Source organism: Heteronotia binoei, chromosome 16 (assembly GCF_032191835.1).
Source record: "Heteronotia binoei isolate CCM8104 ecotype False Entrance Well chromosome 16, APGP_CSIRO_Hbin_v1, whole genome shotgun sequence".
In the NCBI taxonomy this organism is placed as follows: domain Eukaryota; kingdom Metazoa; phylum Chordata; class Lepidosauria; order Squamata; family Gekkonidae; genus Heteronotia; species Heteronotia binoei.
This window is the reverse complement of record NC_083238.1, coordinates 51,194,369-51,214,980: the sequence shown is the minus strand read 5'-3', so window position 1 is coordinate 51,214,980 and position 20,612 is coordinate 51,194,369. Positions and strand designations below refer to the sequence as shown.

Genomic DNA, 20,612 nt, shown 5'->3' with positions numbered 1-20,612 from the left:
AGACTAATTGGAAGCTCTAATTCATGAAGAATGCAGTTGCTGTTCTTTTAATTGGGGCGGGGGGCTGTGAACATATCATGACTGACTTCTGAAACCTTGCCCGTTTGCTTCCAGAGTCAACTCAAGGTGTTTAAAGCCCACCCTGATCTGGGACCTACATATCTAAAGGATACTAAAAGGTAAAGGTAGTCCCCTGCTATCTACCCCCAATATAGGAGAGACAAGTAAGCTCTCCTAGTCAGTTCTTGCTCACAGAGCCCTCCTACCAATTTGTGTTCCCCCCCCTGTTCAGTTCTACTTATTGGGCTCACATAGGGCTGGCGCGTGGGAGTGGATCAAGTAGGCAGCTGTCTAGGGTGCCACCTGGCCTAGGGCGCCAAGAGGCACCCCTCCTCCTCCCGCGTCATGCCTGCTGCCTTCCCAACCTCACTGAGGCTTCCTGAGCTTCGGAAAGCCTCAGCAAAGTCAGGGGGGTGTAGCAGCGAGCATGTTCAGAGCTCAGCTCTAAGCGCACCCGCTGCTATCCGGACCTCACAGAAGTCGGGGCGAGGGGGGGGGGGGGCGCGTAGCAGCAAGCACCCACTGCTGGCGCATTGGAGTCCCTCTTCCTCTTCAGAGGGAGCCAGGTCTTCCCAGCTCCCTTTGAAGAGGGAAGAGCCGAGCTTAGTGTTCACGTGATGTGTGCGCGGCCTGATGACGTCACTTCCGGTAACGTCATCAAGCTGCGTACGCACTTTGCGTGTGTGAGGAGAAGATTGGAGGAGGCACCAGTGCAGGGAGCAGCATGGAGTGCCAGAAACCCTAGCACTGGGCCTGGGCTCACAGACTGATGGAAGAGGCTAGGTGTGTTCCATCGCTGCCAGTGTTTAGGAAGCCCTGCACAGCTCTTCTGTTCCAGAAAGCCTTTAGCTCTGGAAGCTGAGTGTTCAGATAGTGGCAATGGTCTGGGCTTCGCAGCAATTTTTAATAAATTCTGCTGTGCACTTTTGAGTGTGGTTAATGTGTTCTGATTTTGTTCTGTTTTTTGCCTGGGAAAAGATGGGATTAAAATGTTTTATTTATTGATTTTTAAATATACAGTTTTTAATCTTTAAGACTGTCAGCCCTTGAAAATCTTGGTATTCTGCAAACCTAGGTGGGTTGGGAGTCAGAAATGAGCTTCAGATATTTATTTCAGCTGCAGTTTTCACTCTCACAAACCAGAAAACCCTTCCTTCTAAAGAATGCATGCCACGTAGCACCCACATGTATATGCCTCATGAATTCTCATCAGTTAACAATGTCCGTACATGAGAGAATAACAGCACAGGATGGGGCATGAAAGGACTGTATTGCATACCATCAGATGGAGACATTTCAAACTCCAAGCCAAGGGTGGCAGTTTCAAAAGGGTCCCCTTTGAGGTCACATTTCTGAAGCAAGGCTTTCAAATGAACGTGAAGAGGAATATCTGGAAAAGACAGAGTGGTGTTGCATGAATGGGAATAAAACTTCATACCAAAGTCTACTTACTGCAACTTGTACATGCTCTGAGTATGTATTTCATGGCTTATCCCAAGTACTAATTCACTGGATGGTCCAGACGAGCTCAATCTCTGCAGAACTTGGAACCTAAGCAGGATTGGAGAGCCAGTTTGGTGTAGTGGTGAAGTGTGCGGACTCTAATCTGGGAGAACCGGGTTTGATTCCCCACTCCTCCACTTGCAGCTGCTGGAATGGCCTTGGGTCAGCCATAGCTCTGGCAGTGGTTGTCCTTGAAAGGACAGCTGCTGTGAGAGCCCTCTCCAGCCCCACCCACCTCACAGGGTGTCTGTTGTAGGGCTGCCAATCCCCAGGTGGGGGCAGGGGATCCCCCAGTTTGGAGGCCCTCCCCCCGCTTCAGGGTCATCAGAAAGGTGGGGGGTGGGGAGGGAGGAAAATGTCTGCTGAGAACTCTATTATTCCTTATGGAGATAATGGAAATGGAGAATTGATCTGCGGGTATCTGGGGCTCTGGGGGGGCTGCTTTTTGAGGTAGAGGACCATTTCCGTATAGCATCCAGTGTCTCTTCTCAAAATACTCCCCAAGTTTCAAAAAGATTGGACTAAGGGGTCCAATTCTATGAGCCGCAAAAGAAGGTGCCCTCTCCTTCATTATTCCTGTGGAAGGAAGGCATTTAAAAAGGTCTGCAGTCCCTTTAAATGTCATGGCCAGAACTCCCTTCGGAGTTCAGTTATGCTTGCCACAGCCTTGCTCCTGGGTCCACCCCAAAGTCTCTTGGCTCCATCCCCAAAGTCCCCAGATACTTCTTGAATTGGACTTGGCAACCCTAGCTCTGTTGTGGGGGAAGAAGATAAAGGAGGTTGTAAGCCGCTCTGAGACTTTGATTCAGAAAGAAGGGCGGGGTATAAACCTGCAATCTTCAGTTTTCTTCAGGTTTGGCCTGGGTTAGTATTTGGACGGGAGGCCACCAAATAATTCTAGGCTCATTCTGCAGAGGCAGGCCATGGCAAACCACCTCTGAACATTTCCGGCCTTGAAAACCCTCGGGGTCACCAGGCGACAGTTGTAACTTGAGAGTATTTGTCATGATCTTGGGCCTAGGAGGCCTGCAGGCCCCAGGGAAGCCTGCCTAGGAGTTACTGGGATGAGCCTACATGTGTGCTTGAGATGTTTTTATCTATACACAGTAAAATGTGAAGTCCACAAACCTGCATTTGTTTTTTTATCAGGGAAATGTGATGGATTTTGCCTCATCTATGAGGCACATTTAAGAATAAAATCTGTTCTTGCTGCCATATAATGTAGGAAATCACCCATAAAATAAATCTCTGTGAATGTTTAAAAAAGGTAAAGGTAGTTCCCTGTGCAAGCACCAGTTGTTTCCGACTCTGGGGTGACGTCGCATCATGACGTTTTCACGGCAGACTTTTTACGTGGTGGTTTGCCATTTCCTTCCCCAGTCATCTACGCTTTCCCCCCAGCAAGCTGGGTCTCATTTTACCAACCTCGGAAGGATGGAAGGCTGAGTCAACCTCGAGCCAGCTACGTGAAAACCCAGCTTCCGCCGGGGTCAAACTCAGATCATGAGCAGAGAGCTTGGACTGCAGGACTGCAGCTTTACCACTCTGTGCCACGGGGCTCCTCTGTGAATGTTACTTAGTTAGAATTCAGAGACTTCGGCAATCCACTTCATCCTAATAGGAAGTCTGCCATATTGGTTGAGCTGCCCGCTCGGAGTTGGGAAATACCTGGAAATGTTGGGGGCGGAGTCCAAGGAAGGCGGGGTTTGGGAAGGGGAGGGACCTTTGCAGGGTATAATGCCAAAGAGCCCACCCTCCAAGGCAGCCATTTTCTCCAGGGCAACTGCTCTTGACTATCTGGAGATAGCAGGAGATCTCTATGTGCCACGAAGAGGTTAGCAGCCCTACATATTGGATTATGCTGAAGGCCAACATGACACCTCTAGTTTTCCACAGGCTGCTTCAGTGTCATCTTTTGTCAGAGCCCCAACCTTGTACACAAAAGCACCAACTTTCCGACATCTCTTCCTTTTTTTTGCATCTGCCACTGAATCGAGAATCAAACTGCAGAAACCATTCTGTTTTAAAACCGTATTACTCTTGGGGTACAGGGTGCATGCGTGTGTGAAGAAGACGGCAGATTTATACCCCGCAGACTCAGAGCAGTTTACAATCTCCTATATCTTCTCCCCCAACAACAGACACCCTGTGAGGTGGGTGGGGCTGAGAGGGGTCTCCCAGAAGCTGCCCTTTCAAGGACAACTCCTACGAAAGCTCTGGCTGACCCAAGGCCATTCCAGCAGCTGCAAGTGGAGGAGTGGCGAACCCCGGTTCTCCCAGATAAGAGTCCGCACACTTAACCACTACACCAAACTGGCTCTCTAAGAGAGAGAGAGAGAGACTCTACATGTTTAGAATACATCAAACAATGGAAGTTCTTTTGCTAACTTCAGTGGAATTTGGATTACACTTAAGGAAAGTTTAGCATAGAAAAATGCTATTTTTTTGAAATCTTTCTTACAGTGTAGAAAGATTTCATAGATATTCTTCAGTTGTTTCGAAATGTTATCAGGGCCACAATGTGATGTTAACAACAGATCCTATGTATTACAAGGGCTCATTTTACCTGATGGAAATGATAAGATGGGATGGAATGAAGAGTCGAGTTCTAACATAAACTGTTTGCTGCGGTTCTTGTAACTATTCCAAGCGCCAGATGGAACCACCTTCTCTGTGGTAGAATGAAGCAAATCATCTCTCAGTGCTGTAGCCTGCAAGGAGACACACAGATTTCATTTAAAACCAGGCCAGGTTTTATGTGAAGCTGAACTGAAGGGAAATGTGTAGTTTATTTTCACCAAAAGACCGGGTAATTTGGTCAACGGAACACCACACCATCTTTTGGGAGGAGGGGGGCAGTTCTAGAATGAGTTATGGCAAATTCTGTTAGTTGAAATTTCAACAATTTACCTCAGAGTTTAAACAATTTACCGCAGAGACCCTTTACCAAACCATCTGGATAAAAACAAAAACAATATGGCCGCCTGGGCTATAGTAAGTGGCTGATTATGCTGATTCTTTAGCTGTCTAATTTTTAGCATTGAGAAGTCTTCTTTGAATCTGCTGCAGAAAAGTCTTCTATAGAAAATAATCTTACTATGATTCACAACATCTCTCTAGCCCTCCTCTGCAACTAGAGTGCAGCATCTTAGCTTATGGCACATTTCGCATATAAATTCTCAAGAGAATTGATACAAACCAATGTGAGAAATTAAAGCTAGCATTTCCTAGCCTTAAAACTTAATTACCTGGCCTCAAGGGCTATCATCTAGTACAGGGGTGACCAAACTTGGCTACCTTCAGTTTGGTGTAGTGGTTAAGTGCATGGACTCTGATCTGGGAGAACTGGGGTTGATTCCCTACTCCTCCACTTGCACCTGCTGGAATTGCCTTGGGTCAGCCATAGCTTTTGTAGGAGTTGTCCTTGAAAGGGCAGCTGCTGTAAGAGCTCTCTCAGCTCCACCTACCTCACCGGGTGTCCGTTGTGGGGGGAGGGGGAAGGCAAAGGAGATTGTGACCACTCTGAGACTCTGAGTATAGGGTGGGATATAAATCCAATATCATCATCATCATCATCTAGTACAGGGATAGCCAAACTTGCTTAACGTAAAAAAGGTAAAGGTAGTCCCCTGTGCAAGCACGTCTTTTCGACTCTGGGATGACGTTGCTTTCACGGCAGCCTTTTTACGGGATGGTTTGCCATTGCCTTCCCTAGTCATCTACACTTTCCCCCCAGCAAGCTGGGGACTCATTTTACCCATCTCAAAAGGATGGAAAGCTGAGTCAACCTCGAGCCGGTTACCTGAACCCAGCTTCCGCCAGGATTGCCATTGCCTTCCCCAGTCACCTACACTTTCTCCCCAGCAAGCTGGGGACTCATTTTACCCACCTCAGAAGGATGAAAGGCTGAGTCAACCTCGAGCCGGCTACCTAAACCAGCTTCTGCTGGGCTCGAACTCAGGTCTTGAGCAGAGGGCTCCGACTGCAGGACTGCAGCTTTACCACTCTGCGCCACGAGGCTCTCTTAACGTAAGAGCCACATAAAATAAATGTCAGATGTTTGAGAGCCGCAAGACAGGAAGGAAGGAAGTTGGAAAGAAACCAAATAGATGGGGAAAGGGAGGGTGGGAGAGGTGGCAAGAAAGCAACTGCATTCTCCAAGCCACCCACTGGCTTGGCTTAGAGAATTGGTTTCAAGCCAGCTTCATCCTTCTCCTGGCTTCTCCTCCCTTCCTCGCTGCCGAGGGGGAAGAGCCTTCGCGATGGTGGAGGAGGACGAGGGGGCGGTGGCAGTGGCGGACCAGCCGGCAGTGTGACCAGCAGCGGGAGCCGGCGAGGCGAGAGCGAGACCAGCGGGGCCCGCCCGTTGCCTGCCAAGGTGCACTTTTTTTGCATTATTCACTCCATAAGACGCACACACTCCCCCCCCCCCCGCTTTTTTTGGGGGGGGGGGAAACTGCGTCTTATGGAGCGAAAAATACGGTATTTGAGATTGTGCTAGTTAAGGGATGGGAAGCAACAATCCCTCAGCAGCTCCCCTAACTTTGACTGCATTGTCAAAAATGTTCTGAGATTTAAGCAGAAAAATCTGGCAACAGTAATGTCTCGTTAGAGCTATGTATAACGGTTTCGCTGATGAACGAGAAATGCTGTAATTCAGAAACAGAAACACAACTCAGAAATGAAGGGCAACAGTCAAAAGAATATGTTATTTACACCAACTGCACAAACCATAATTGTACAGGGCTTTTTTTGGGGGGGGGGGGGGTAGAAAAAGCCCAGCAGGAGCTCCCCATGGCATGCTGAGAAAGGCTGAAACCACCGGAGAGGCATTTAAAGATGGCTCCCTGTGCTCAAATAAGGGATATTGGCTATTTATTTCATTACATATACTCAACCCATTTTCATTTTATGTATTCCTGTTTTCTAATGGCAGACTAGAATGATATTTATAATGTATAGATTGATGTTGATAAGTTGATTGGGTGGACTACAAGTTGGATACACACGTCCTTTTGTGATTCACCTAGATTTGCAGAAACACCATTTGGCAGAGAATTTTATTACCTTTTATGGCTATCCAGACCAAACGGCTTAGCCACACTGTTTTATGTGTCCATGTGACCAGTTAGTTTGCCATACTGCTTGTATTTCAGCTCACAATACTCGATCCCTCGTCTGAAGTGTGCTTAAGAGAGTGACCGAAAGCTTACGTTCTGAATAAAAACTGGTTGACGGGAGTTGTAGGCAAAAAAACATCTGGAGAGCTACTGTTGGCTACCCCTGGGATACACAGTTTGGAACTTGTAGAACAGCTCTTAGAAATCTGGACTGAACTATTTCTTGTGGGGCAAAGCATGAGGAGGGTGGTCCTAGAAACGTTCCACAGAGCAGCTGTGCCAATGATTTGGCCTTATATAACTTTAGGGCTGCAGGAACAAAGTATCCGCCATGAGTTCGAAAAAATTTCAGTATGACATTTGCTGATCTTTCCCCTAGATTGGCAACATATTTGCTGTGCTTAACCCTAGAACCAGAGGCCCGTAAAACTACACCTAAGTATTTAAAACTGTCAACTTGTTCTATCTGATGTCCATTTATTGCCCAATTCCTGGGTTTTGATCTACTCCCAAAGGCTACAATTTTGGTTTTTTGATAGTTTACTGTGAGACGTTCATCTTCACAGAACATGCTGAACTTCCTTAGGGTTAAATTCTTAAATTTCGATCTCTATTTTAGTATACTATGTCTGTTTTTTATTTTTTCATACTATGTTTATACTGTATTCTGGTCGTGAGACTGTAATAAACTATGATGATGATGGCCCATCCAGTCCAACACTCTGTGTCACACAGTGGCCACAAAAAACCCCAAGTGCCATTAGGAGATCTACCAGTCGGAATAGAAGCCCTCCCACTGTCCCCCACCCCACCCCGCAAGCACCAAGAATAGAGAGCATCACTGCCCCAGACAGAGTTCCAACAATATGCTGTGGCTAATAGTCACTGATGGACCTCTGCTCCAGATGTTTATCCAATCCCCTCTTGAAGCTGTCTATGCTTGTAGCCACCACCACTTCCTGTGGCAGTGAATTCCACGTGTTAATCACCCTTTGGGTGAAGAAGTACTTCCTTTTATCCGTTTTAACCTGACTGCTCAGCAATTTCATTGCCTAGTCTTGGCCACTTTCAGAGCCTCCAGCTTCTGAGAAGTGGCAAGCCCCACAGTGCATGGGAAAGGGTGCCCCCTGGCTTTTTAAAAAGCCCCCTCCCCTTTTAAAATCCTGGCTACAGCCCTGAGAATAACCAATATACCGACCTTTGGGAAGAGGGAAAGGAAAGGTCCCCTGTGCAAGCACCAGTCGTTTCCAACTCTGGGGTGAGGTTGCTTTCACAATGTTTTCACGGCAGACTTTTTATGGGGTGGTTTGCCATTGCCTTCCCCAGTCATCTACGCTTTCCCCCCAGCAAGCTGGGTTCTTATTTTACCGACCTTGGAAGGATGGAAGGCTGAGTCAACCTCGAGCCGGCTACCTGAAAACCCAGCTTCCGCCGGGGATCGAACTCAGGTCGTGAGCAGAGCTTAGGACTGCAGTACTGCAGCTTTAACACTCTGCACCATGGAGTGGGAGAAATAAAATAAAGTGAATGAATTAAAGGCCTGGAGAAAACAGAAGAAAACTAATTTTTTTTTACACATAAGGACTTTGTTACAACCTATAATACTGGTAAAGCCTCTACTTATGGATTGATTTGCTGACTAAAATCGCTATATCAACAATCTCCAGCTGCCGGCAAGTTTTATCCCTGTAATGGAAACCATACCGTAGGTTTCTATTAATTTAGCAAAAACATAAAATGAATGGAAGGGGGGTTGTCGTCTGCCTTGGATTCTTTTATGTTTACGGAAAGAAAATTATTATTAGTAACCAGCTGCACTTAGGGGGACGTTGTTTAATAGTTATGGGATGGGAGGAGAAGGCTCCCTTCTGGTGACAGCAGCTTCCTCCCCCCAAATCTAGGGCAGTGAGCTCCATCAGGGTGACCGCTCCCCACTCTCCATGGGGCCAGAGTTGCCAACCTCCAGTTGGTGAATAAATACGCAACCACGAACGGTTATACTGACCAACAATGACTAAGACTATATTACAATACAATAATGTGAGAATAGGTGAGAATTCACAAATGCATAGAGACACAGATAGAACTCTCAAAAGAGTGCATTCATGGAAGACTGTGGAGCACCAAAGTGCAGGGAGTCGACTTGTAGCTCCTGCTACAATGAATCTTCAAGCAACGGAAAGCTCTACTCCGTTTTCCTTCAAATCAAATAATCCAGGGACCACAATTCAAACAGCTTCACAGTTAATCAGGATCAACAGCCTCTTCCATATAACACGGAAGTAATCTCACAATATCTCATCCAAGGACATATAGTCTCAACTAACTTCAAACAGGCTGGAGAATTTTCTGGGATTTTACTGATTTGCAGCCGACGGAGATCAGTTCCCCTGGAGAAAAGGGCTGCTTTGGAAGGTGGAGTGTAGGGCATCGTACCCTGACAAGGTCTCCCTCTTCCCCAAACCTGGGACGGTTTCAAGAGGGGATTGGATAAACATACGGAGCAGAGAAGTCCATCAGTGGGCAGCTATTAGCCACAGCATATTGTTGGAACTCTCTGTCTGGGGCAGTGATGCTCTGTATTCTTGGTGCTTGGCTTCTAGTGTCCTGGCCCCACTGATGGACCTCCTGATAGCACTTTTTTTTTTTTGGCCACTGTGTGACACAGAGTGTTGGACAGGATGGGCCATTGGCCTGATTCAACATGGCTTCCCTTGTGTTCTTATGTGACACATAGCGTTGGACTGGATGGGCCACTGGCCTGATCCAACATGGCTTCATTATGCTCTTATGTGACACAGAGTGTTGGACAATGCGCCATTGGCCTGATCCAGCATGGCTTCCCTTATGTTCTTATGTGACACAGAGTGTTGGACTGGATGGGCCACTGGCCTGATCCAACATGGCTTCTCTTATGTTCTTATGTGACACAGAGTGTTGGACTGGATGGGCCATTGGCCTGATCCAACATGGCTTCTCTTATGTTCTTATGTGACACAGAGCGTTGGACTGGATGGGCCATTGGCCTGATCCAACATGGCTTCATTATGTTCTTATGTGACACAGAGTGTTGGACGATGGGCCATTGGCCTGATCCAGCATGGCTTCCCTTATGTTCTTATGTGACACAGAGTGTTGGACTGGATGGGCCATTGGCCTGATCCAACATGGCTTCTCTTATGTTCTTATGTGACACAGAGTGTTGGACTGGATGAGCCATTGGCCTGATCCAGCATGGCTTCCCTTATGTTCTTATGTGACACAGAGTGTTGGACTGGATGGGCCATTGGCCTGATCCAACATGGCTTCATTATGTTCTTATGTGACACAGAGTGTTGGACGATGGGCCGTTGGCCTGATCCAACATGGCTTCTCTTATGTTCTTTCCCCTAGCCAGGGCAGCAGTGATGGCACTGCTTTCTTACCACATGGGGGCAAGAGAACCAGTTCCCTTAGAGTTGCCAGGTCCCCCCCGCTGGGCACCAGCAGGGATCAGGTTGTAGGGTTGTCCAATCCAGATCAGAGAACCCCTGGAGATTTAGGGATAGCGCCTGGAGAGGACCGGGACCTAAGTGGGGTTCAGTGCCATGAAGTTCACCCTCCAAAGCATCCATTTGCTCCAGGGGAACTGACCTCTGTAGTCTGGAAACTGTATTATTGAACTGTGATGCTCTGTATTCTTAGTGCTTGGGAGGGGCAACAGTGGGAGGGCTTCTGGTGTCATGGCCCCACTGATGGACCTCCTGATGGCGTCTGTTTGTTTTGGCCACTGTGTGGTACAGTGTTGGACTGGATGGGCCATTGGCCTGATCCAACATGGCTTCTCTTATGTTCTTAACTCATTTGTTATGAAGGATGGAACTGACATAAATGAGATTTTGTCAGGTCGGGCCACGTGTGTCATAAAATGTAATGTAATGGAAACAGACACTTTATAAAGGATACAGACAAATGCAATTAATAATTTTTTTTCTTAAAAAAAACCCCCTTAAAATAAGAAATGCTTAAAATGTTAGCACTCTTGCAGTATTTTATTTAACAGTTTCTGATAACTGATACCTCTTGCTCTGAATTACTGCATCAAAATCTGGAAGCAATGTCTGTGCTGCAGCAATCTTGAGTATGCTGTTCAGGTGTTGTTCAGGTGTGTGTAAGTTGCAAACCTACTTTTGATTTATTGACATTTGTTACAGAAATCTCAAGATTGATACTTTGATCCTAAGACTCAGGGGAAAACATGAAATGGCTGGCCATTGCGAGCTTTTGTACATAAGCTGCTTCCTGTGCTGGTCAGCCAATGGACAAAAATTGCTCTGTAGCTCTTGTGTGATTGAGCAAGCCTGGCAAAGCAAATGTGACACAGAAAGAAGCAAGAGAGACAGTAATTGTGATGCAAAAGAAAGCCCAAGACAGTAAGTTGTCCGTGGACCTGATAGGAGCCCTCTGGGGGCCTGATCCATCCCTCAAGCTACACGTCTGACACCCCTGCACAAGGGCTTCTCGCTTGGGCCTGGGGTAGTTGCAGGGAGGGGACGCATCCCCCACCAGGCATGGAACAGACTTGGGGGGAGGGACTGCTTGAAAAGGAAAGGAAAGGTCCCCTGTGCAAGCACCAGTCGTTTCCGACTCTGGGGTGACGCTGCTTTCATGGCAGACCTTTTTACGGGGTGGTTGCCATTGCCTTTCCCGGTAATTACACTCCCCCCCCCCAGCAAGCTGGGTACTCATTTTACCGACCTCAGAAGGATGGAAGGCTGAGTTAACCTGGAGTCAGGTACCTGAACCAGCTTCCGCTGGAATCAATCTCAGGTCGTGAGCAGAGGGCTCCGACTGCAGTACTGCAGCTTTACCACTCTGTGCTACGGGGCTCTAGGGACTGCTTACTTCCCGCTTTTCTTTGAAAATGCAATGATTTAAGCCCGCCAAAGCCAGTTTTCGCAAGGTTCGTCTTGCTCTGACCTGTCATGTATCAATAAATAGCTATTAGTGGAATGAACTGTTTGTGATCATTGAACTGCTGGGTCTTGACAGATAGGAGCCCCTCTGGGGTCAGATTCAGTCCCTCAGGCTACAAATTTGACACCCCTGCACAAGGGCTTCTCACTTGGGCCTGGGGTAGCTGCAGGGAGGGGATGCATCCTGTCCCCCACAGGCCGATGGTCCACTAGAACCAACCCCTCTATGCATTCTGCCAGAGAGGCTCTTTTTCACAACATGCCGGAGTTCTTTTTTCAACACAGAACAGAAACTCAGCGGGACTGTAAGGGTCACACATTTATTTATTTTTTGTCAGGCATTTTATTGCTAAGGATAGAAGGCTTTGATTATTGCCAGTCTCGCAGTGCAAGAGCTTTGTCACCTCATACTGTTATTTTCTCAGCAGTAACCAAGGAACATCACAGTCAAGCGTGAAAGACTGGACTTTGGGAGCAGGGGGGGGGGGGGGAGACAATTTTCATGGAGATAAAGCAGAATGCGTTGTGGCAATGTTTGTTTGAAACGAAAACCCAAGCTAGAAAAATGCTATTGCGTTCCTCACCATCCCAGCTTTTCCGCATTACCTGTGCTGCAAAGCTATCGCTACGACGGGATCTATAAAAACAGAATACTTGAATACAAAGCACCAAGAATACAGAGCATCACTTTCCCCAGAGAGTTCCATCTATACCCTGTGCCTAATAGCCACTGACGGACCTCTGCTCCATATTTATCCAATCCCCTCTTGAAGCGATCTATGCATGTAGCTGCCACCACCTCCTGCGGCATTGAATGTCATGGGTTAATCACCCTTTGGGTGAAGAACCCAGCTTAGCTTCTGAGTTCTGCCAAGCTCAGGCTAGCATGGTCTGCACCCAATCTCCCTTGGGCTATGCAAGTTATGCACCAGCAATGGTGAGGGGGTGTGTGCTTCATAGTGAGAAAGCCCTGAGAGAGGCCGTCAAGCTTCTTATAAATTGCGTATTGTGTGAACAGACCTGATGTGGATGGCCAAGGTTAGGATGATCTCATCTGATCACAGAAGAATTTCTCGCCTTGAAAAGCCCATGAGGTTGGCAGAAGCCAGCTGTGACTTCACAGCGGGGAAAAAAAAAAGGTATGAAAAATCTTCTCATCTGAAGGAGAATTTAATGGCCTTCAGAGAGACCCAGTTTGGTGTAGTGGTTAAGTGCGCAGACTCTTATCTGGGAGAACCGGGTTTGATTCCCCACTCCTCCACTTGCAGCTGCTGGAATGGCCTTGGGTCAGCCACAGCTCGGACAGAGCTGTCCTTGAAAGGGCAGCTTCTGGGAGAGCTCTCTGAGCCCCACCTACCTCACAGGGTGTCTGTTGGGGGGGGGGGGAGGTAAAGAAGATTGTGACTGCTCTAAGACTGAGATTCACAGTATAGGGCGGGATATAAATCCAATGTCATCATCTTCTTCAAAGTTCAATTTAAAAATAATCAAGCATCCCTGGTTTAGCCAGTTTCTATACCAGGGGTGGCCAAACTGTGGCTATTTGACACATATTGCGTGGCTCTCAAAGCCCCCACCGTCCTGCCGGCCAACTTGGAGAAGGCATTTAAACTTAGGTTTTTAAGGTTATGATTTATACAACTTTTTTTATTTGTACTGCCTTGGTGTTCAATAAAGCTGGTTATTTTGAAAAAAAAACCCCTCTCTTCTCCAAGCCAAGCCAGCTGTTAAAGTTGCTTCCTTTCCGGCTCTCCTTCCCTCATCTAGTTGCCTGCCTGCCTGCCTTCTTCTCTCTCAAACTTCTGATGCTCATGTCTTGTAGCTCTCAGGCATCTATGTCGCTCTTATGTTAAGCAAGTCTGGTCACCCCTGTTCTGTACAATTAAATCATGGTGTTTTGTTTGATACAGCATGCTCTGGGTTATAACATTTCTGTGTTAAACAATTATATTTGGTAATATATGGTAATTATATCCAATACTAATAAAATATTAATAAACACTTACTACCTTCCCCATACATTACACTTTTCCCTCTCCCCTCCCCCCAAATCGTGACTTCCACCAGTGCCAATTACCTAAAATTCTAATATCAAAATGTATCTTTAACTTTAAAAGAATCTTATTAAAAAGAATATATATCTATATATCATTTCACAGAAAAATAAAAAAACCACAATTCTTATACTTTATAAAGTCCCACCCAGTTATTATAGATCATCTTTCTTCTTCTAAAAACCTAAGTGGTATTCTCAAAAATCACCCAATGTCCTTTTACTTTCCATTCTTTTTCTATATATCTTCTGAATTTATCCCAATCCATTTTAAATCCCTCTAAATCATAGTCTTTCAAGATTCTTGTAAGTTTATCCATTTCACTCCATGACATAACTTTTACAATCCAGTCCCATTTTTCTGGTGTTTTATCTTGCTTCCATAACTGCGCATATAATGTCCTAGCAGCTGAAAGCAAGTACCAAATTACAGTTCTATCTTCTTTTGGAAATTTCTCCATTTGTAATCCCAATAGGAAAGTCTCTGGAGTTCTCTTAAATTCATATCCCAAGATTCTAGAAATTTCTTGTTGAATCATTCGCCAAAACTGTTTCGCTCTTTCACAAGTCCACCACATATGGTAGAAAGAACCTTCATGCTTTTTACATTTCCAACATCTATCTGGAATCTTATTGTTCATTTTTGCTAACTTTTTATGAGTCATGTACCACCTGTACATCATTTTATAACAGTTTTCTTTGATACTATAACATGTCGAGATTTTCATAGAGTTCTTCCACAAGTATTCCCATGTTTCCATCTGTATTTCTTTATTAACATTAATTGCCCATTTTATCATTTGAGATTTTACTACTACATCTTCAGTAGACCATTTCAGTAATACTTTATATAGTTTTGAAATCAACTTTTCATTATCTCCAAGCAGAACTTTTTCCAATTCGATTTGCTCTTTTTTTATTCCTTCACTTTTAATGTCGCTTTCCACCAGGTTCTTAATTTGTTGAATTTGAAACCAATCATATTTGTTACTTAATTCTTCCATCTTTAGTTCAACTTTACCACCTTGAATTTTCAATATTTGACCATATGATAACCACTTTCCTTCACCTTCAGCATATATTTTTATTACTTCCGTTGAACTTCCTCCATAAATCCTCCAAGTTTTCTTGTTTAACTAATTCAAAAAAAGATGTTGGCAGTTTCCCTTCCTTGTTATTTTTTTTCCTCCCCGATCTATCCAATGTATTTTAATTGTACCATTAAAATATCCCATTACCATAATTTGTTCATATGACACTTGATCAAGCTGTTGCATTATTTCTTTTAAAAAAAGAATCTTTCGCACCATTTGGTGCATATAGTCCCAGCAACAGTGGGTTTTTTGTATTTAATGTTACTTCCACTGCTAAATATCTCCCATCATTATCTTTAAAAATTTCTTTTGGCTCCAATTCCTGTTCAATATAAAAAGTACACCTCTTTTTTTTGTTTAGCCAATGAATAAAATTCCAGACCCAATTGCTTATTCCATAAAAATTAATAATCCATTTGTTTAATATGAACTTCTTGTAAACAAATTATGTTGCATTTTTGCTTTGTAATCCAATGAAATGTTGCTTTTCTTTTTTGAGGTGAATTTAGTCCATTAACATTCCAAGATAATAATTTGTAATCAATTATGTTTTCTTCTTTAAACTGTGTCACCAAATTCTTTATGTCCCTCCAAAAATCTTCTCAGTTCTTATACACTTGTAATTGTAATCCTTCTGCCTTGGAGATCAAAACTCAAGGCTTCTGGTAGAATCCATCTATACCTTATATCATTGTCCCGTAATTTTCCTGTTAATTTTTTATAGGCCTTTCTATCAGTCAGTACTTTCCTTGGCAGCTCTCTCATAATCCTCACTACACTGATTCTACCACGAAGTTCTTTTCAAAGCTTTTAGCTATAATTCTTCCCACCATATCTCATGTCAAAAATGTTACTACCACGTCTCTTGGTAGTTTATTTTTCTTAGCTTAGAGAGAATTGACTCTATATACATAGTCATATTGGTATTTTGATGTTTCTAAATCATCTTCCAAAAAATCCACAATAATTTTCATTATATAATCCTTCAGATCTTGTTCATTCTCAGGTACTCCTCTCAGATGTACCAGGTTTTCCATCAGCTTACAGTCCTGCAATACAGCTTTCTCTTGCACACTTTTTAAGGCGGAATCGTATTCTTTTACTTTTTTCTCCACATCATCCACTTTTTTGATGTTACCACAGTTTCATTTTTAAAATCTTCAATTTTTTTCTCTAAAGCTACTATACTAGCTTCAATGTCTTTTTTAATTTCTTTCTTGAGTTCCTTCATTCCTTTCATCAGCCTTGCTTCATAGCCTCTAACTGCTCCTGCATCTTTTCCATTGAAATGGCCGTTGCACGTATTGGCTTGTGATCTGTCCTTAAAAAATACTTGAAAACATGATCTCAGCAAATTGAAAACTATGTATCAGATTTAAAAGAACAAGACTTGCTCTTTCCAATGAGCCTAAAATCCTCCTATGGGTTATAACATTTCTGAAAGAATTGTTCAGCTCATGGCTACGGTAAACAAGGCGAGGCTGAACTAAGACATCCAAGGTTAACTTTTAGCTGGAAAAAAAAATCAGTTTACATATAGAAGGAGAAGAGGAAGGGATGCTATTCAAATACACCATCACTACAATTTCCAGAGACCGTAATTATTTTAAGCTTTTATAAACTATGAAATTGCATGGTTCCTGAAGGAAAAAAAAAGGGGGGCAATGGAATGCAAACCATTATATTTGCGGCTAGTAAAAACAGCCACTGGAAAGAATGGTAAATGTTCTGCATTGCCAGAGTACTTTTTTGTGAAACTTGACAAAAGAAAGCCCAGTTGCTATTTTAAAACAAACAAAAGCCAGCCTCTCCATTTATTTTTACTGCATAAAATGCCAGACAGTTGAACTCCAATCATGTTACATGCTGATAGCCACAGACAGGTTTTGTTTTGTTTTTACTGCCAGACATCATGAACGGAAGTAATACCTGAGCCAGGAAGCCAGCCGATCCAAATTTAGAGGGCGCTTTTCCATTCAAGAAGAGCCCCGTGGCGCAGAGTGTTAAAGCTGCAGTACTGCAGTCCTAAGCTCTGCTCACAGCCTGAGTTCAATCCCCGGCGGAAACTGGGTTTTCAGGTAGCCGGATCGAGATTGACTCAGCCCTCCATCCTTCTGAGGTTGGTAAAATGCGTACCCAGCTTGCTGGGGGGAAAGCGTAGATGACTGGGGGAGGCAATGGCAAACCACCCCGTAAAAAGTCTGCCGTGAAAACGTTGTGAAAGCAATGTCACCCCAGAGTCGGAAATGACTGGTGCTTGCACAGGGGACCTTTTCTTTCTTTTCCATTCCATTCAAACAGGATATTTAAATAAGGTTCCTCAAGTCATGTTACCATTGCACTGGGGGGGGGGGGGGGACGACTCAGCTTGATGATCTCTTCCTTGCAATTTTAGCTGATATTTTAAGATATAATATGCTGAATGGGTATCTGGCTGCAATTTCAAGGTGAAAAAGCAGTTTCTGTTACTGGTAACAACAATGACATTAAATACACACTCAACTAAAAACTACAGTCCTTCCCCAACATGTATGTTCAGCACTGCTAAATTCAGGGAAAGAACAAGCTACAGACAGACAGGGCTTCTTTTGAGCAGGAATGCAGTTCCAGCTGGCTTGACATCAGGGATGTGCGGCCTAATATGCAAAGGAGCTCTTGCTGGGCTTTTTCTACCAAAAAGCCCTGTGAAAAACAATGGTGATGTTAGTGGTGTGGCCTGTTATGCAAATGAGTTCCTGCTGATAGACCTGCGAGACTCACAGGGGGTAGGGAATCCCTAACCCCCACCACCACCACCCATCACTGAGGCTGGTAAGTCTCCCAGCCCTGCTGCCTACCACAGACCCACAGAGAGTGATTAAGGTCAGATATTTGAGAGCCACAAGGAAGGCTAGGCAGGCAGGCAGATAGATGGGAGGGAGAGGGAGAGATGGAAAGCAAGCAACTTTAACATTAAATGCATTCTCCAAGCCGCTGGCTGGCTTGGCGAAGTGATTTAAATAGACACATGCTTTCTCCAAGCCGACTGACAGGGTGGTGGGGGCTTTGAGAGCCACACAGTCCGTGTGAAAGAGCCACAGTTTGGCCACCCCTGCCATAGAGTTTTTAAGTCCAGGTTGGGAAATTCCTGAAGATTTGGGGGTGGAGCCTGAGGAAGGACAAGATCTGGGGAGGGGGGAGGGATCTTAGCAGGGGGAACTGATCTTGGTTCTCTCTGGAGATCGGCAACCCTAACAGTGGGCTCCACTCAGAGCTGGAGAGGTGACCTCTTGTTTGTCCCAAGAGTGGCTCTCATTACGCTGAGGAGGACATCTTCAGTATTTGGGCAGATCAAGATCAGGGCGACATTTAATGCCTTAGCAGTTGTGCTGGACACTGAAGAATGAGGCCCCCTTATTCCTCAAGAATTTTTTTTTTTAAGAGCAAGATTGCTTTCTTTTCGTGCCTTGGAAGAGGCGCTTATTAGCTGTCTTCACTTGTGAATATTCAGTTTTTGAGGGGAAGTCTGTTTTCTTTTTTTTTTTTTGGGGGGGGGGGTCGGTTTTCTCCCCATTCACTTAATTTAACATGATATACTTCACCTCTGCGTTCATCTATTTACTTTGGAGAAGAGTCCAAACACTGGAAACTTGTAAGAAGTGCAGAAATCCTGCTTCTACAACTAACATTCTTGTTCCTTATCTTATCTTCATTCCGTACCTTCATTTAGGAAAGGAGATGGGATCGCAAAGGGTTTTTTTTTTTTTTTTAAGAACACTTGTTTCTGGGGAAACGTGTGATATCACATTGCTCTGTCTGGTTTTTGGTCGTCAATGTTTGTTTAGCTGGAAGGGCTTACACAGCTGGCCGTGCTTCGTCTGAGGGAAACTGAAATAGTACATTGTCATTCCTTTCTTCATTTCTGCTGTTCCTGACTGGCCTAGCTTTCTTCTTTGAAGCCTTCGTAATGCTTTTAAATTGGTCGGTCTTAAGTTAGGATTCTTCCCAGAATAAAAGGCTATAGACCTGAATGAATTAAATAGTAAATATATCAAGCCGAGAAAGTTTAGAGACAGAGTTAATTTGAGATATTCTGAGTTATGTGGCCGGAGTTTGTGAACTGCAACGTGTTCCACAAACATCATTTGGGTCTGAACTCAGATCTCCCAGATAAGAACATCAAAAGAGCCTGCTGGATCAGACCAGTGAAGGTCCATCTAGTCCAGCCTCCTGCCTCACACAGTGGCCAACCAGTTCCTCTGGAGGGCCAACAACAGGGCAGAGAGTCCAAGGCCTTCCTAAGAACATCAAAAGAGCCCTGCTGGATCAGACCAGTGAAGGTCCATCTAGTCCAGCCTCCTGTCTCAAACAGGGGCCAACCAGTTCCTCTGGAGGGCCAGCAACAGTAGGATAACTGGCTGTGTAGAGTTCTCTCCCCTGTCCCCAGGTCAAAGAACTACATTCCAATCTGCCATTTGAGCCAGTTTAGTGTAGTGGTTAAGTGTGCAGACTGTTATCTGAGAGAACTGGGTTTGATTCCCCACTCCTCCACTTGCAGCTGCTGGAATGACCTTGGGTCAGTCATAGCTCTTGCAGAACTGTCCTTGAAAGGACAGCTTCTGGGAGAACTCTCTCAGCCCCACCTACCTCACAGGATGTCTGGTGTGGGGGAGGAAGGTAAAGGAGATTGTAAGCCGCTCTGAGACTCGGAGATTCAGAGTGCAGGCTGGGATATCTTCTTCATTCCAAGTTACATTACCATCTACTATTCTAATCTCTTATTCCAAATAGGAAATTTGTCAGTCAGTAGGTTTCCGGTATAAGGGGGTGTCTATGTGACTGTTGTGTATTTTTACAGTAGTGTCCAGAAAATGTATTTCTTGCATTGCATTGCATTGTCAAGTTGATGGCGGGGTGAAAGTCGTTGAATGCCTGGTGGAATATGTCTAGGGAAACGTCATCCCAGAGTCGGAAATGACTGGTGCTTGCACAGGGGACCTTTCCTTTCCTCTTTACCATATGTCCAGACAATAAAAAATGTCATCACAGATATGAGAGGTATGAGTGGGTGGGAGTTCAGGAAGCACTGCTCCAAATTAGCCATAAGGACGTTAGCATATTGTGGGGCCAAGAGGGTGCCAAAGGCTGTACCATTGATCTGAAGGAACAAGGGGAGGGACGGTGGCTCAGTGGTAGAGCATCTGCTTGGTAACCAGAAGGTCCCAGGTTCAATCCCTGGCATCTCCAGCTAAAAAGGGTCCAGGCAATTACCTCAGCTTGAGACCCTGGAGAGCCGCTGCCAGTCTGAGTAAATACTGATTTTGATGGACCGAGGGTCTGATTCAGTACAAGGCACCTTCATATGTTCAAGTTCTTGCTAGCTCTTAAGTGGTTATGGGCGGGAACAAAATGGCACAGTCTGGTGTCAAAGTCGGTTGCAGCATTGTCAGAAATCACATTTCTTATGGCTTGCAATCCATCTTTGTGTCTATGACTAGTAGAACTTTCCTGATCTGAAATACTGGGCTGGAAGATTTGGATGCAATGGCTGAGAAGCAGTTTGTTTTATTGTGATAATGTGATTTTACAATGCTAGTTGTAGGTTTTTAAGGTCTAACCCATGGGTGGCCAAACTTGCTTAACAAAAGAGCCACACAGAATAAACACCAGATGTTTGAGAGCTGCAAGAGCATTAGATGTTCGAGGGAAGAAAGGAAAATAGATGGGGAGAGAGAGAAGGGAGAGGTGGAAAGAAAGCAACTTTAAATGCATTCTCCTTGCCGCCAGCTGGATTACCTTGGAGAAGTGACTGAAAGAGAGAAATGTCTTCTCAAAGCCAGCTGATGGG

General features: G+C 44.9%; 1 protein-coding gene across 1 annotated transcript in view; it reads right to left on the bottom strand.

The window, feature by feature from the left end:
* The window catches only part of KANSL1L (KAT8 regulatory NSL complex subunit 1 like), a 56,192-nt gene that overhangs the window by 14,559 nt on the left and 21,021 nt on the right, over window positions 1–20,612 (bottom strand). The window contains exons 7-8 of the mRNA XM_060257047.1: window positions 4,130–4,274; window positions 1,340–1,450 (exon numbers count right to left, since the gene is read on the bottom strand). Of these exons, the coding sequence (XP_060113030.1) occupies window positions 1,340–1,450; window positions 4,130–4,274 (256 nt within the window). The remainder of the gene's footprint in view (window positions 1–1,339; window positions 1,451–4,129; window positions 4,275–20,612) is intronic.